Source organism: Phragmites australis, chromosome 17 (genome assembly GCF_958298935.1).
Source record: "Phragmites australis chromosome 17, lpPhrAust1.1, whole genome shotgun sequence".
Taxonomy (NCBI): domain Eukaryota; kingdom Viridiplantae; phylum Streptophyta; class Magnoliopsida; order Poales; family Poaceae; genus Phragmites; species Phragmites australis.
In genome coordinates, this window is record NC_084937.1 from 25954315 (window position 1) to 25968099 (window position 13785).

Sequence of the window (13785 nt, forward strand, 5' to 3'; positions counted from 1 at the left end):
CTTGCAAAATTAAATCCTTCAAAACTTTTTGGTTGGGTACACAAATCCTTTTCCCAAACCACACTATTCCTTGATTATCTTCTGAGAAACCCAGTGCCTTATCTGTTTTTATGAGTTCTTTGATCTCCTTTATTTTCTCATCTTCCCATTGTCCTTTTCGGATGTTTTGTTCCAATTGTGACTTCATTTCTATTACTGTTGCATCCATGTCGGCAATAAAACCTAAATTTAATCTCTCAAATTCCTTGCATAATTCCGGCTGACTTCCTCGCAACATAGTCATATTGCAATATCCCTTCCTACTCAGGGCATCTGCCACAACGTTTGCTTTCCCAGGGTGGTAATGTATTCCCACATCATAATCCTTGATTAGTTCCAACCATCTACGTTGCCGCAAATTAAGATCCGGTTGGGTGAAAATATATTTTAGGCTTTTATGATCCATATATATTTCACATCGGTTGCCAATGAGGTAGTGCCTCCAAATTTTCAGGGCGTGAACTACTGCAGCTAATTCCAAATCGTGGGTCGGATAATTTTCCTCATGTTTTCTTAACTGCCTAGATGCATATTTTACCACATGACCTTCCTGCATAAGCACACATCCCAACCCTTGTCGAGATGCATCACAATACACCGAGAATGACGTCTGGGTGTCTGGCATGATAAGAACTGGCGCGGTGGTCAACTTTTTCTTCAATTCGTTGAAACTGGCTTCTCGAGCGGCTGTCCATTTGAATTCTGCTCCTTTTCCTAGTAGTTCTGTCATTGGTTTCGCTATCTTGGAAAAACCTTCTATAAATCGGCGGTAATACCCTGCTAAACCCAAGAAACTGCGGATCTCCGAAACATTCTGCGGGGTTTTCCAGTTTAGTACATCCCTTACTTTGGACGGATCTACGGACACACCTCCCGATGAAATAATATGACCAAGGAAGGGTACTTCCGTCAACCAGAACTCACACTTACTCAATTTGGCATAAAGTTGGTTCTCCCTGAGTTTCTGTAATACCATCCTTAAGTGTTCCTTGTGTTCTTCCTTGTCCTTGGAGAAGACCAGGATATCATCAATAAACATTACGACGAACTTGTCCAGAAACTCCATGAAGACTTTATTCATTAGGTACATGAAGTATGCTGGCGCATTTGTCAAGCCAAAAGACATTACCGTGAACTCGTAAAGGCCATATCGGGTGATGAACGCGGTCTTTGGAATATCCGAAGCGCGAATTTTCAACTGGTGGTATCCGGACCGAAGATCAATCTTGGAGAAAATACACGCCCCTTTCAACTGATCAAACAGACCATCAATGTGAGGCAGTGGGTATTTGTTCTTGATAGTTACTTCATTGAGAGCCCGATAGTCAATACACATCCTTTGCGTTCCATCTTTCTTGGGTACAAAGATGACCGGAGCTCCCCAGGGTGAAGAACTAGGGCGGATAAACCCTTTGTCTAACAGCTCTTGGATTTGCTCCTTGAGCTCTGCCAACTGATTGGCATCCATTCTATATGGTCTCTTATATATAGGTGCAGTTCCTGGCACTAATTCAATCACAAATTCTATTTCACGATCTGGCGGCATACCTGGAAGATCATCGGGAAATACGTCCGAGAATTCATTCACCACATTGATCTCTTCGATAGGAATACCCTTCATTTGATTCAGTGAGCCTTCCTCTGTCGAGGGTATAGCCGCAACAAACTCGACATGCGTGCCTTCTTGTTTAGTCAGTTGAACTGCTCTTCTGGCACAGTCTATGATTCCCTTATATTTCGCCAGCCAGTCCATTCCCAGTATGACATCAATCCCATTGGATTCCAGAACTATAAGGTTGGCTAAGAAATCTACCCCCCTTATATAAAGGCTTAGCTTTGAGCTTATATACTTTGCCCTCATCTCTCCTCCAGGAGAGCTAATAATCATTTGCTGCTTCATATTTACAATTGGAAGATTATACTTTGCAACATATCTTGCAGTGATGAATGAATGTGATGCTCCTGAATCAAATAAAACTGATGCTGGGTTTGAGTTGACAAGGAACATACCAAGTACCACATCTTGCGCCCCTTGGACTTCTTCAGTAGTGACATGGTTGATTCGCCCACATGCGTAATTCTGTTGAGCCCGGTTGGTTGGAGCTGGTGCTGGGTTCCCATTGCGGCCCGGAGCTTGATGTTGTCCCTGCTTTGGAGCATTTCCATTGCCATACTGCACGGGAGAGTTGCTGGGTTTCTTCCTTGGGCATTTATTGGCATAGTGCCCTACTTCACCACAGACGAAACATGCCTTTTCGGTGGAAGGTGCCTGATCACCAAACTTCTGTTGAGGCGTCGGGGGTTGGGTCTGACGAGGGGCTTGGAAATTTGAGCGCTGAGCTTGCATCTGTAGCTTGTTCTGGTTCTGGTGCTGGTTCTGGTGGCGGAACATGGGTCCTTGTTGAGGTGGGTTATAGCGGGGTCGGGAGCGACTGCTTGAGCCTTGGCCTTGAGAATACATCTTTCTCTTATGCTCCATCTGGCGGCGTTTGTGTTCCACCACCAGGGCTTTATTTACCATAGCCTGGAAGCTTGCGAAATCTTGGGGAAGCAATGCATATTGGATACCATCATTCAGGCCCTCTAGGAAGTGTTCCTGCTTTTTCTCATCTGTATCGACATCCTCGGGGGCATACCTTGATAGTTGTGTGAACTTTGCCACATACTCACTTACAGACATAGCTCCCTGCTTAAGCTCATGAAATTCCTTCTTTTTGAGTTTCATTGCCCCAGCTGGTATATGGTGAGTGCGGAAACTGGTCTGAAACTCCGCCCATGTGATGGTTTGTGCGTCTTCATGGGCATTGACGTATGCGTCCCACCAATCTGCCGCGGGCCCGGAAAGTTGGTGTGAAGCAAACAAGACCTTTTCCCTGTCGTTGCACTGAGCTATTCGGAGCTTCTTCTCCGTGGCGTTCAACCAGTCATCAGCATCCTTTGGTTCCATAGCCTGTGAGAATACTGGGGGCTTGGTTCTCATAAACTCTCCCAACTTATTCTGCGGCGGAGGAGGAGGGGCTTGCATGCGCACGGGGGCCTGCTGCATATTTGCCATAGTTTGAGCTAGTCCTTGAAGGATTTGCGTTTGCATGGCCATCATTTGCTCCATGTTGAATTGAGGTGGTGGAGGAGGAGGAGGCAGTTGCTGGTTGTTGTTGACTTCGTTGTTGTCGGCACGGGGGTTTCTCCTGGTGTTCACCATCTGCTGGTTGCCAAGGTATGAGCGGGGAACGGAGGAAAAAGCCAAGACGACAAGATATGACTGAGACAGGAAGAACAAGAGCAAAAAGACTCCCAACTATTATTATATTATAAGATAACTGATGCAATGTGGAGAAAGAGCATCCACCTTACATCGACAACCATAAAAAGATCCAACTCATAACATGATCACAAAACAGACACGACGACACCAGGACTAGACAACACAAACGGTCTAGATGACTTATTAAACTGGCTTCAGGTACTCTCCTAAGCATGCGACCCGACAGATGGTTTGGCAGTTGACTGGTCGCCGTCCTCCGAAGACTCCTCACTGGAAGGATCGCTGCGGCGCGGCCTCTTGGGAGAGGGCGAGCGAACGGACTGGTCCTCTGAGTCGGAAGAGCTGGACATCCCATTGAGGCTCTTCTGCAGCTCCCTGATCTGTGCTTCGGCATCACGAAGGCGCTTGCGGGTGTCCTGAAGTTCTTCCAAGGCTTCATCCAAGTCCTCGTGCAGTGTGGTGGCCAGCAGCACCTGCTCTCGAGCCACACCGCTGTGCTCGTGGGTGGTTGCCTTCACCTTGATGTCCCGGCTTCCACGCTCTCGGCGAGGGAAGTAGTTGTAGGAGGTCCCCCTCAGAGTACTCCTGTGGCGCTTACAGACACGAGCCAGTGCCTGCCTTGCTGCGTCTCGGATCCCCGCCTCGAAGCTTGCACGGATGGCCATGGCTTTGTGGATGCCCATGATATCATAATTGTCGTCGCCTTCCGGAGAACCATAGAGGCACACCTCCACTGTCCACTCCTCACGTCCTGGACAAATCTGGTGAAGACCGTGGTAGACAGGCGCCTTGGTGTACCCTAAACGCTGCAGCATTTCCACCAATATCATTGGTGCCTTCCCTGCTTCGAATCCCTTGGAATGGTACAGCTTCTTGCTTCTGTTCTTAGGGATGGTGACTCCACGGCTAGGTCCAGCAGAGGCGTTGGGTGCAAAGGTGGCCAGGGCACGGGGAGGAACATAGCCGTCGGTGGTCTTGCGGGCAGTCTGCTTGACACGAGCCATCTACAGTTTGGAAACAAGAGAGAATCAGAAAAATATTTTTAATAAAGCAGTAAAATGAAGCTCAAGGGTAAATGAAGATTTTGCAAATATAATTTTTTTATAAATTAATCCTTATTACACGACCATTTCTAGCTAGGCTTGCGACCTACGGTCAACACGGCTCTGATACCACTTCTGTCACACCCGGTTTAAAGACCAAAACCAGATGTAAACTATATGTATGCTAGGATCAGTTATTCATACATATAGCGACTTCATTAGTGTAACAGACACAGTGTTTCTTATTACAACGCTAAAATATTACAAAATGACCACCCACGGGTCTAAAGAAAAGAACACCACAGCGGAAAAGGGAACGGCGCAGCTCCAAACCAACAGGCAGTCGACCGAGAGATTCCACAAGCCTAGAACTCGGCATCATCCTCGGGGAAGTCATCCTCAGGAAAATCTTCAAAGGTGTCACCTTCTGAAACAGCAAGCGTGAGTATTTCCAATACTCAACAAGTGGGGGAAAACAAATGAATCTAATATGGTGGCTTGAAACAAGGTTTTCCTAACCTAGGGTTTCATTTGCATAAAAGCTGGTTTTTAGCCCTGAACTACGGAAACAAATTTTTATTTTAACCGAGAAAAGATGGACCAAAGAAACTCATGCATATTTTGAGAAAGACTAACTTGATGTAAAACTGGGTTTGCAACATGGTCAAGACACTTGCCTTCGTCGAAGTGTTGCACAGGCACAGGTCCTTCAAAATCTTCCTCTTGAAAGTTGCCGAACTCCTGGACTGAATCGTCTACACGAGCACACAAGCTAATATGAGAACAGTACACCAAACATTCCTAAAACTAGAGAAAAACCCTATAAACAGATTCTACACGTCGCTACGAGAATATGAGCGCAAAGATCGCCTAAATCGGAGCTACGAGCAAAAAGTTATGAGCGTTTGAAGTTTCAGGGGTGTTTCTGCAAATTTTTCTTATTATCAGAGAATAAAACCGATTATTTTTATACTGAAAACGGGTTTATTGTGCAATGCTGATGTCATAAATCGGACATCAATTATTTTGTGAAAAAAAGGGCGGTGGACCGAGTCCACCGAGCGGTGGACCGGCCGAGATCCTTCGGTCCATGGTCCACCGAGGACCGATGGCTCTGGACGGCTACGGGCCGGGGGACGGCCGGAGTTGGTCGGGAACACGCGTCGGTGAGCGGGAGGCTCTGACGAGCGGCGGAAGAGAAGGAGGGAGGGGCGGCAAACTCACCCCGGGCGTCAAGGAGACCGGAGCGGCGCTGGAGTGGTCGGGCGACGACGAGAACGGCAGCGGCGGTCGGCTAGGCGGCGGAAGGGGTGCTCCGGCGACCGAAAGACGACGGCAAACCGTGGAACCGACTCTGGAGGGTCCTGCGAAGATGATGAACAGGTCAATTTGGCCGGAGGCGGTTCGGTCATGAAGAACGGTGTCGGCGGAGCTCCTCACCGTAGTTGGCAAAGAAGAGGCCGGCGACGACGAATTCGGCGAGGAAAAAGTGTGGGAGCTAAAGCAAAATGCGAGGAACTTTGCCACGGAGAGAATAGGCGGCTTAAATAGAGGAGAGGAGGAGTAGGGTGGCAGGAATTGGAAGAGAAAAGGGGCGGCAGCCATGGATTAATGGCCGACGGTTTTTCTTGCTTTTACCGCGCAATGGAGAGGGGAAATGAGGGGGCAATGGCCGGGGAAACTTAATGGGGCTTTAGGGCTCGGATCCGGCAGTTGTTGGGAGAGGAGAGGGCGCGAGAGGAGGGAAAACGGCCGACGGCCGTTGGAGCTTGGGCGCGGCCGGAGGAAGGAGAAGAGGAGCCAGGGTGTGGGCGGGGCTCGGCTCGGTGCGGGCGGCTCAGCGCGGGGGGGGGGGGGGGTCCACCCGACAGAGGGGGGTCGGCGGAAGAGGTCGGCTGGGGCTGCTGCAGGCCGGCTCGGCCGATGGGCCGGCGCGGGGGGGGGGGGAGAGAAGACGGCCCACGAGAGTAGGAGAATGGGAGGGAAAATGGGCCGAGGGAGAAAGAATCGGCCCGAGCGCTTTTTCTTAATTTCCAAAACCTTTTTCAATTGAATTTCAGCATATTTTCCAAAGGGGTTTTAAAGCGGCAAAACCTAGCGAAATTTTGCAAACTTTTTCCACCCAATAAAACCTTATTGCATCTACAACGGTATGAATGCATCAAACAATTATCCTAGGCCAAGTTAAATTTAGAAATTAATTTCCTATTGATCTAAGTTGCAACACCTGAGTTAATTTCTATGAAAGTTTTAAATTATTGCAAAAATTTGAATTTTGGGTGTTACAACAGTGTGCATTTTACATCTTTAGCACCACGTATGTCTGGGTCCAGGTCTCACACCACAGTTACCTTTAAAGGTTCAAGCTGAATACAAGGTTCAACCCTGATTAATACAAGCATGACACTAAGAATATGGTTATCAGCAGCACCGCTTGCCACCAGGCACCTGTGCAAACAAAAACAAGACAACGAGATGATTAGAGCAAGAGGACGTACAACTTAATAAGGGGACAATACTACACAATTATAGAATTTGTAGCCCTAGCAAACAATTTGGTAAACTTCGATGAATTCAACTAGACCAAAATTCTATTGAGGTATAATCTATATTTTCAGCTATTAGGCTCATCACACTAGTTATTCCCTTGTCAACATAAAAAGTGACTCATGACATACCTTTCTACTCAAGAGCGTCAATGCAGCAGTACCAAAGCACCTTATTGATTGAGGATTACTTTTTAGTTGCCGGATTCTTTCCAACAAACCAAGATTATGATTTGTTGGAGAATAAATTTTGCCCATTGGATTACTAGAGCGAAAACGGAGCTGTTCAACATCAAACACAGACCTTTCACCTGCTGCATAGGATGGATACACCCTCACAAGGCGTCGGGATGCTAACACTGATCTCCAGTATGGGAAATAACTTCTCCTTTCGTATGTTGGATCATATCCTGTAGGTAGTTTCTTTCTAACAGCCTGTTCCATGGTTAAATAAAGATTAAACATCATGAAACCAAAAACATCCACATTTCAGCATGATCAACCAGAACATGACTCAAAAGTGTTTGCATTGGTCATGGAAAATGTAATACTTAGCTATCAACGATTGTTACTAAAGTGTAGCATTGGGTACCATGCTTAAGCAATATGATAAGCAACTGAACTAGCAAGCTGCATGGAAAATACATAGCAAGTGGAACATTCTTTTGCTATTTGCATCTAAAGAATATATTACGCCAAAATTTCCTTCATCAGAATTTCTCACAAGCACCAAGTAAATTTCAGATGTATCGGTTTTGTCAATAAAACTAAAGAGAGTCAAAAGATCATGCTAGTTGCAGACTAACAATAATTTTCAGGCCCGATTTATCGAGTCCCACATTGGATGTTACTTGGCAATCTACACTGTTTGACCGTGTTATTTAGCCAATTTCCCCAAAAGGATTGTGACCAAGACCTGATTATAATATTATTTGCATACTTTTCCATTATTATTTTTATTCTATTTCTCACTTTTCTTTGGTCAAGTGCCTGATGGGAAACATTCTAGTCTAAATCACATTAGCATGACAGGGAAAAAAGTTCTAAAAATGATGTAAAATATCAATGTTTTCAAACAGGAAAAAATACAGATATCTAGCACCTTTTACTATTCCACTGCAACATGATTATGATTAATCATACTGACAGGTCAACAAAACAAGACCATTGCAAATCTAAAGTTACCGCAATACCATGCATGCATAAAAATCAGCAGCGAAAATCAATATAAGCTGACAATATTTACAAGCAAGAACATTTTATCTCTAGGTGACCAATTACTTTCAGAACTGTTCACATAAACTAAGTCTAGATGATAACCTGCTGTAAAAACCGCCGAGCGGCTACGACTTCCTTGGGGACAGAGGAGACTAGAGATGAGGAACTCCACTTTCCAACTAAGAGATAATGGCGTGGCTTATATATGCTATCCGTAACAATGGATTGCTAAGATATTAATGCAACAAAGAGATGAAAACTAACAACCAAATCTAACTTTCTAATCATTATCCTGCTGTTGTTCCCTGGTTGCTACTGTATAATGTGATAGCTGATGTATTGCTGGACACTACAATTAACAAGGCACTTTGGAAAGCTAACAAAAAGCAAAGATAGAAACGTTTGGTAACATTTGAATATCTTTACCTTTCCCTCGACAGCATGCAGATGAGCCGTTCCTGTAACTGCCCATGGGAAAAAATATTCAGCAATTGTTCTGTGGACTTTAGAAAGAGTTGCCTAAACAATCAACATACCTTTGTCATGAAACTCTCTGTCAGCAATTTTGCAGTCGTAAGGGCGGCTTCATGAACAAGTGGAAGAAATAGTCAAATAATTAACAAACTAACCACAAATTTGCATACAAATTTATTATATTGAAGCAATGCAAAGAAAGAGCAGTACAGGTTTTCAACTTCAATGCTTTCTCCAGTAGGGCAAAACCCACGATCCATAAGAATAGATGAAACCCGTTTGAGGACCTCCGCATGGGGCACCTGCATGACATTTAAGCCATAGAGAAAAAAGAAAATGAAAAGGTAATCTACAGATAACATAGATTGATGGTACATGTCATGTAGCAGAATCATATAATCAAAGGTGGCAAAGAGATGAAAGAAAAAAAGATTTTGGAGGAAAAGAATGTAATTACAACAGATGAATCAGAGGAGGGTGATAGCACAGTTTGCAATCGCATTAAATGTAAGAATGCTTGGTTTCATAAAGTACATAGACACACGTATTCGAGTTGACCTTAAGTATTCCGTCTTGGTTTTCATGGAATCTCTCAGTTTCTTCAGGTTTTGTATCCATTTATCCAAAGAATGCAATCTAGACCATTCAAAAGGAACATAGTTGAGCGCTGGTCATAAAGAACCAAGTTTTTACATCAGGTCAGATTATGTTTTCTTCTTCTTTCAGCAAGTGATACCAATGGACATGCTTATGTTGTTGTGTTTCCGTTGCAACGCACGAGCACTCAGCTAGTTACCCTGTATATAAAAATTTGTTGTGCTGACTTACTATATAAAATATAGAAGCTGCCTGTATCTCTAACATATGTTTACTACATTAAATAATGTTTTAATACATATTTCTAGATGATTTCTGTAAATAATGTTCGTCAGTTTCAGTGAGACTGCCTCTCAAAACAAAAGCAGCAAAAAAGTTTCAGCAAAAGTGCAAACAAAATAAAGGCTCCAACCCAAGGTTGAATGAAATGTTACACTTCCGTACTCTAAATTACACAAAACAAACCATAATTGATAAAAATGCGTACAAATCTAGACCTGGCTTTCAAATAAATACATCAACTTGAGAACTCAGTATCAATAAAATGCATATCAACAACTGATCAGAATACCCTAAAGGCCTTGTTTGGGAAGAGCGAGCTTCCTCGAGAACCTGCCTTCACTGAGAAGCTAGCTGTTATGAACGCTAGTACATAACAGGGCGAGTTGTAGGGGATGGGATACTAGCATAGGAAAAGAGGTGGAACAGGGGTGAGGGAGAAGAACTTACATGAGGATTGTTTGCCAGCTGGTGTCATGTCCCTCTCCTTACATAGACTAGGTAAGCCCCTAACAATAGTACATAATCCCATACCTAATAATACCATCTTTAATCAACCAGAGAATAGTAATCTTGTCTAATCTATTTTAAGGATAACAACTACTATTGGAGCTGATCCTAGTAAGGTACGACAGCTGCTACATGCTAGACCCACATCATCATAGGGTTTTACCAAAGAGAACATATATAATTCCTTTTTTCCTCAAATCAACGTGAGAATTATCATCGTTCTTGGTCAGATTAGGGCATGAAATTTTGAAGGCCAACACTTACGTAGTAAACTACTAATATAAAAATACTTAGTGAAAGAAAGATATAAGAGGCACTTTAACCACAATATACAAAAAAGTTGTACCTCTGAATGTTTCTGAATGTACGAATCAAGATCTTCACCAGCTTGGGAAATTAAATCAACAAGCAGAAATGCACAATCACTAAGTAATCTCATCTCGTCCAGATGCTCCTGTGCCTTTCCATTTTCATCTTTCACCCATTTCCCGTCAACAAAGTGAATCACTATACGATGCATGATAACATTGAACCCATTTTGCTGATTGCCATTGATGTTGCTCTCAGAGAAAAAGCCCCCACGGATCTGCCCTTGAGCTGCAAGGAGTATAACTGCAGCCTGTAGAAGCTTTCCGTCCTTCATGTAATTCCAGATCTCATCAACTAGATTATCTGTTTCCGCGGCAATCAGTCTAGTCGTATCCAAAAAGATCTTCTGAAAAAACACACCAAGGAACTAGATCTGAGTGCCTTTCAGCATTTGTATGCAAGCAAGTAGTGCTGCATAACTTCCAATTTTTATCACCCCGTTTCCTCCAATCGTAGCAAGTATGAATGAGGGCAAACCTCCGAGCCAAAGAAAATCTATTTAGTTAATAGAAATTTGGAATTGCTGACTCCTTGCCTCTAAATTAAAAATAACACGCTTCAACACATGAAAAACTACAAAAGGTAACACAGGAAAACAGTTTTTTATTTGTCATGCTGCAAAAGTAATACTTAGTGTAGAGAGGAAAGTGAAACAGACCATCTCAGGTAGGCACAGCAGATGGATGAGCTTGTAGATATAATCCTGATGATCCTGGATAGGAAATAGATTCTCCTCCAGATACTTGTGCAGGCAAGCGTTCTCAACTGCAACATGAAGAGGGAGTAGGCCTTCAATAACTCTCTTGCCGACTGTGCGTACATTGGCTGATGCACCATGGTGGAAGAGCAACTTGATCATGTCAACAGAGAACCTTTCAGCAGCTTCATGAATGGGGAAGTATCCAAATGGGTTCATGCAGTTGGGATTGGCGCGCATACAATTGAGCTCAGGTGCCTTGCCCTCCAATACAACTTTCGCACACCGCAGGGCATTATAACTGATCATGAAGGTTAAGGTTTCTGAGGTGATGCTAAGATTCCAATGCAAGCTGCACTTGGAGTTCAGGAAAAATCGGAGGAAGCTCCGGACACTGTCCTTCTTCAAGACGGACCCCAAGCGGTGACGTATATCACAGAAGGCATCATGCACCCACTAGAACGATCCATTCACATTTGAAAAAGGTGAAAGGCAATCAATTATCCGATTAACACAAAACATAATAAAAAAAATTCTCTCTGGCGTGCATTTATGACAGCAAAACATTTTGTTCCAGTAGACAACTTAAGTAAACTAAAATGTTGCAGGATTAATAAGAAATAACTTGTATAACAGAATGATTTGTCAACTGAATTCTGTAAATGAGATAAGGAAAAAAAAAACCTTTGGGGTAGGGTCTGGGATGGTTATTTCATTTGGTAAGGACTTGGCGATGGCGAGTAAGGACTTGGCGACCCAAGCAGATCTTAAACGATTCCACTGGAAGAGAGAATGTCAAGAGCCAGGTATTAAGGGAAGAAAACAGAAGCTGAGGGGAGGATCATTGAGAAAGTGGTTACCATACCTCTTTCAACGTTTGCAAATCTAATTTCTCGATAACTAGAAAAGGGCGGGAAGGATCCATATTATCTACGGTTGCACCCTCTTCACCTTCATCATTATCTCTATGATAAGCAGAAAGCATTGCCTCCCTTTGTCCCATTGGTGCAGAACTAGCCTGAAGTTTTACCATTGATTGTTCATCTGAAACAAGGAGGTTTGATCTTGAATTAAATTCAAAACAATATTATAATTTTCTATTGTTAGAAATATAATGTAAGACACAGAAAAGGTTAAACAATGATCCTGAAGACAATGAATACAAAATGGGGCTCTATTTCTGAAGTGGAGTATGTGTCACTGAAACATAAGACATATCTTATGCTGCAAAAGAAAAACATTGAATTTTCACCACATTTGGATATGCTAACAATGCTATGTGTAATATGTGAAATGAACAGACAAAAAAGCTTCTCACATACTAGTTGAACTGAATGCTAGAAACTCTGATGCATAAAAACTATGGAAATCGAACAATCAAAAACTAAGTTTGATGTTTCAGTTCAACAACAAAAAGTGAGAGTTGAACGTGTGATTTATGCCAGACTTCACTGGTTACCGATGCCCATCAATAACTCGTTCTTTTTCATGCTGGGTCATGAGATTTCAAGGCTCGGCACCAAACCAACGGAAGAAAAAACACTCTACGCCGTATATACAACTCGTAGAATACACACATTTCGACGTCCTCCTGTGGAGATAAAACGTAAATAGAAGGTCCGGGCGTGGGTAGGTAACAACTAGGTCTAAAGAATGAGATAACAAAACGAGGTGCAACAACTTAGGCTCGGTTTCAGTCCAAAGTTTAGATTTGACATTTCTACGTGAGGAACAGCTCCAGATCTTAAGACTTTAACCAACAATACTGATCCCAACTTTAAAGCAGTAACCAATAGCTGTTCCGAACCTCGCCTTAGAAATAGATCTAGCGATTCACAGATGATTTTCAAGAAAAAAGGCAACAGCATCCAGACTCCCATGGTAACTAAAAAAAAGAACTAGTGATCAAAATATTACAAATTGATGCATTACCACAGGCCGATTCCGACATGAGTGAATCTTCTGAATATGAATAAGATTGCTTCTTTCCCGGATCACTAGAAAAAGATTAAATCTTTCCCGGATCAGTAGAAAAAGATTGGTTTTTTTCCCGGAGCAGTAGAAGCAGATAACAAGATGAAGAACTAAATTGGAGCTGGGAGTGGTGTGGAAGGGGGTTCTCGGATGGGGGCGCGCTACTCGCCGGAGGACAGCTAGGGGTTCGCGATGATGAGAGGCAGAGCGTGAGAGCCTAGGGTTTCTGGAATCCGATTTTTTTTTAATATTACATTTTTTATGGATATTTCTAAAATAGTATCGAAAATAAAGAAATTTCAAAAATAATACCTATTCGTTCTACCGTATGGCAAAATCTTGTTTTTACCGTACCGTACATTAAATAGTATTTTCGCCAGTACGGTATGACGAAAATTACTGACGTGGCACCGGTGGTAGCACTGGGGTGTATGGCTGCAGTTACGAGTCAGTTTTCGTCGTACGGTTATTTTTGCCATACGAGACGGCGAAAAATCCGGATATAACCGCGGCCCTACACTTGCACGTCGCGCCGTCTCATTTGCTCCCGTAACGTCTCGTTTGCGACCACGCAGAGAGGAGAAGAGAGAAGAGAAAAGAGGAAGAAGAGAAAAGAGGAAGAAGAGAGGAAGAAGGGAGGAGGTTGGAGAAAGGGAGGAGGAAGAAGAATCGTTGATGTAATTTTTTCTTTTTATTGTGTTTTTAGATGTATGTCTATCGATCTATTTGTATTTAGATTGAATTAGAGACTAGCAAATAATGTGGCGTTTGTAA

The 13785-nt window shown here is 43.2% G+C and overlaps 1 protein-coding gene across 1 annotated transcript; it reads right to left on the reverse strand.

Annotated features, from left to right (window-relative positions):
• Window positions 1–6640: 6640 nt before the first annotated feature.
• Window positions 6641–13220, reverse strand: LOC133897675 (uncharacterized). Its single transcript, XM_062338472.1, has 10 exons — window positions 12970–13220; window positions 11903–12081; window positions 11722–11817; window positions 10999–11493; window positions 10318–10686; window positions 8796–8887; window positions 8648–8694; window positions 8538–8575; window positions 7026–7328; window positions 6641–6795 (listed from the first exon to the last, which is right to left on the reverse strand). The coding sequence occupies exons 1-10, from the start codon at window positions 12986–12988 to the stop codon at window positions 6769–6771; spliced, it is 1665 nt and encodes a 554-aa protein (XP_062194456.1). The 5' UTR covers window positions 12989–13220; the 3' UTR covers window positions 6641–6768.
• Between the last annotated feature and the right edge of the window lie 565 nt (window positions 13221–13785).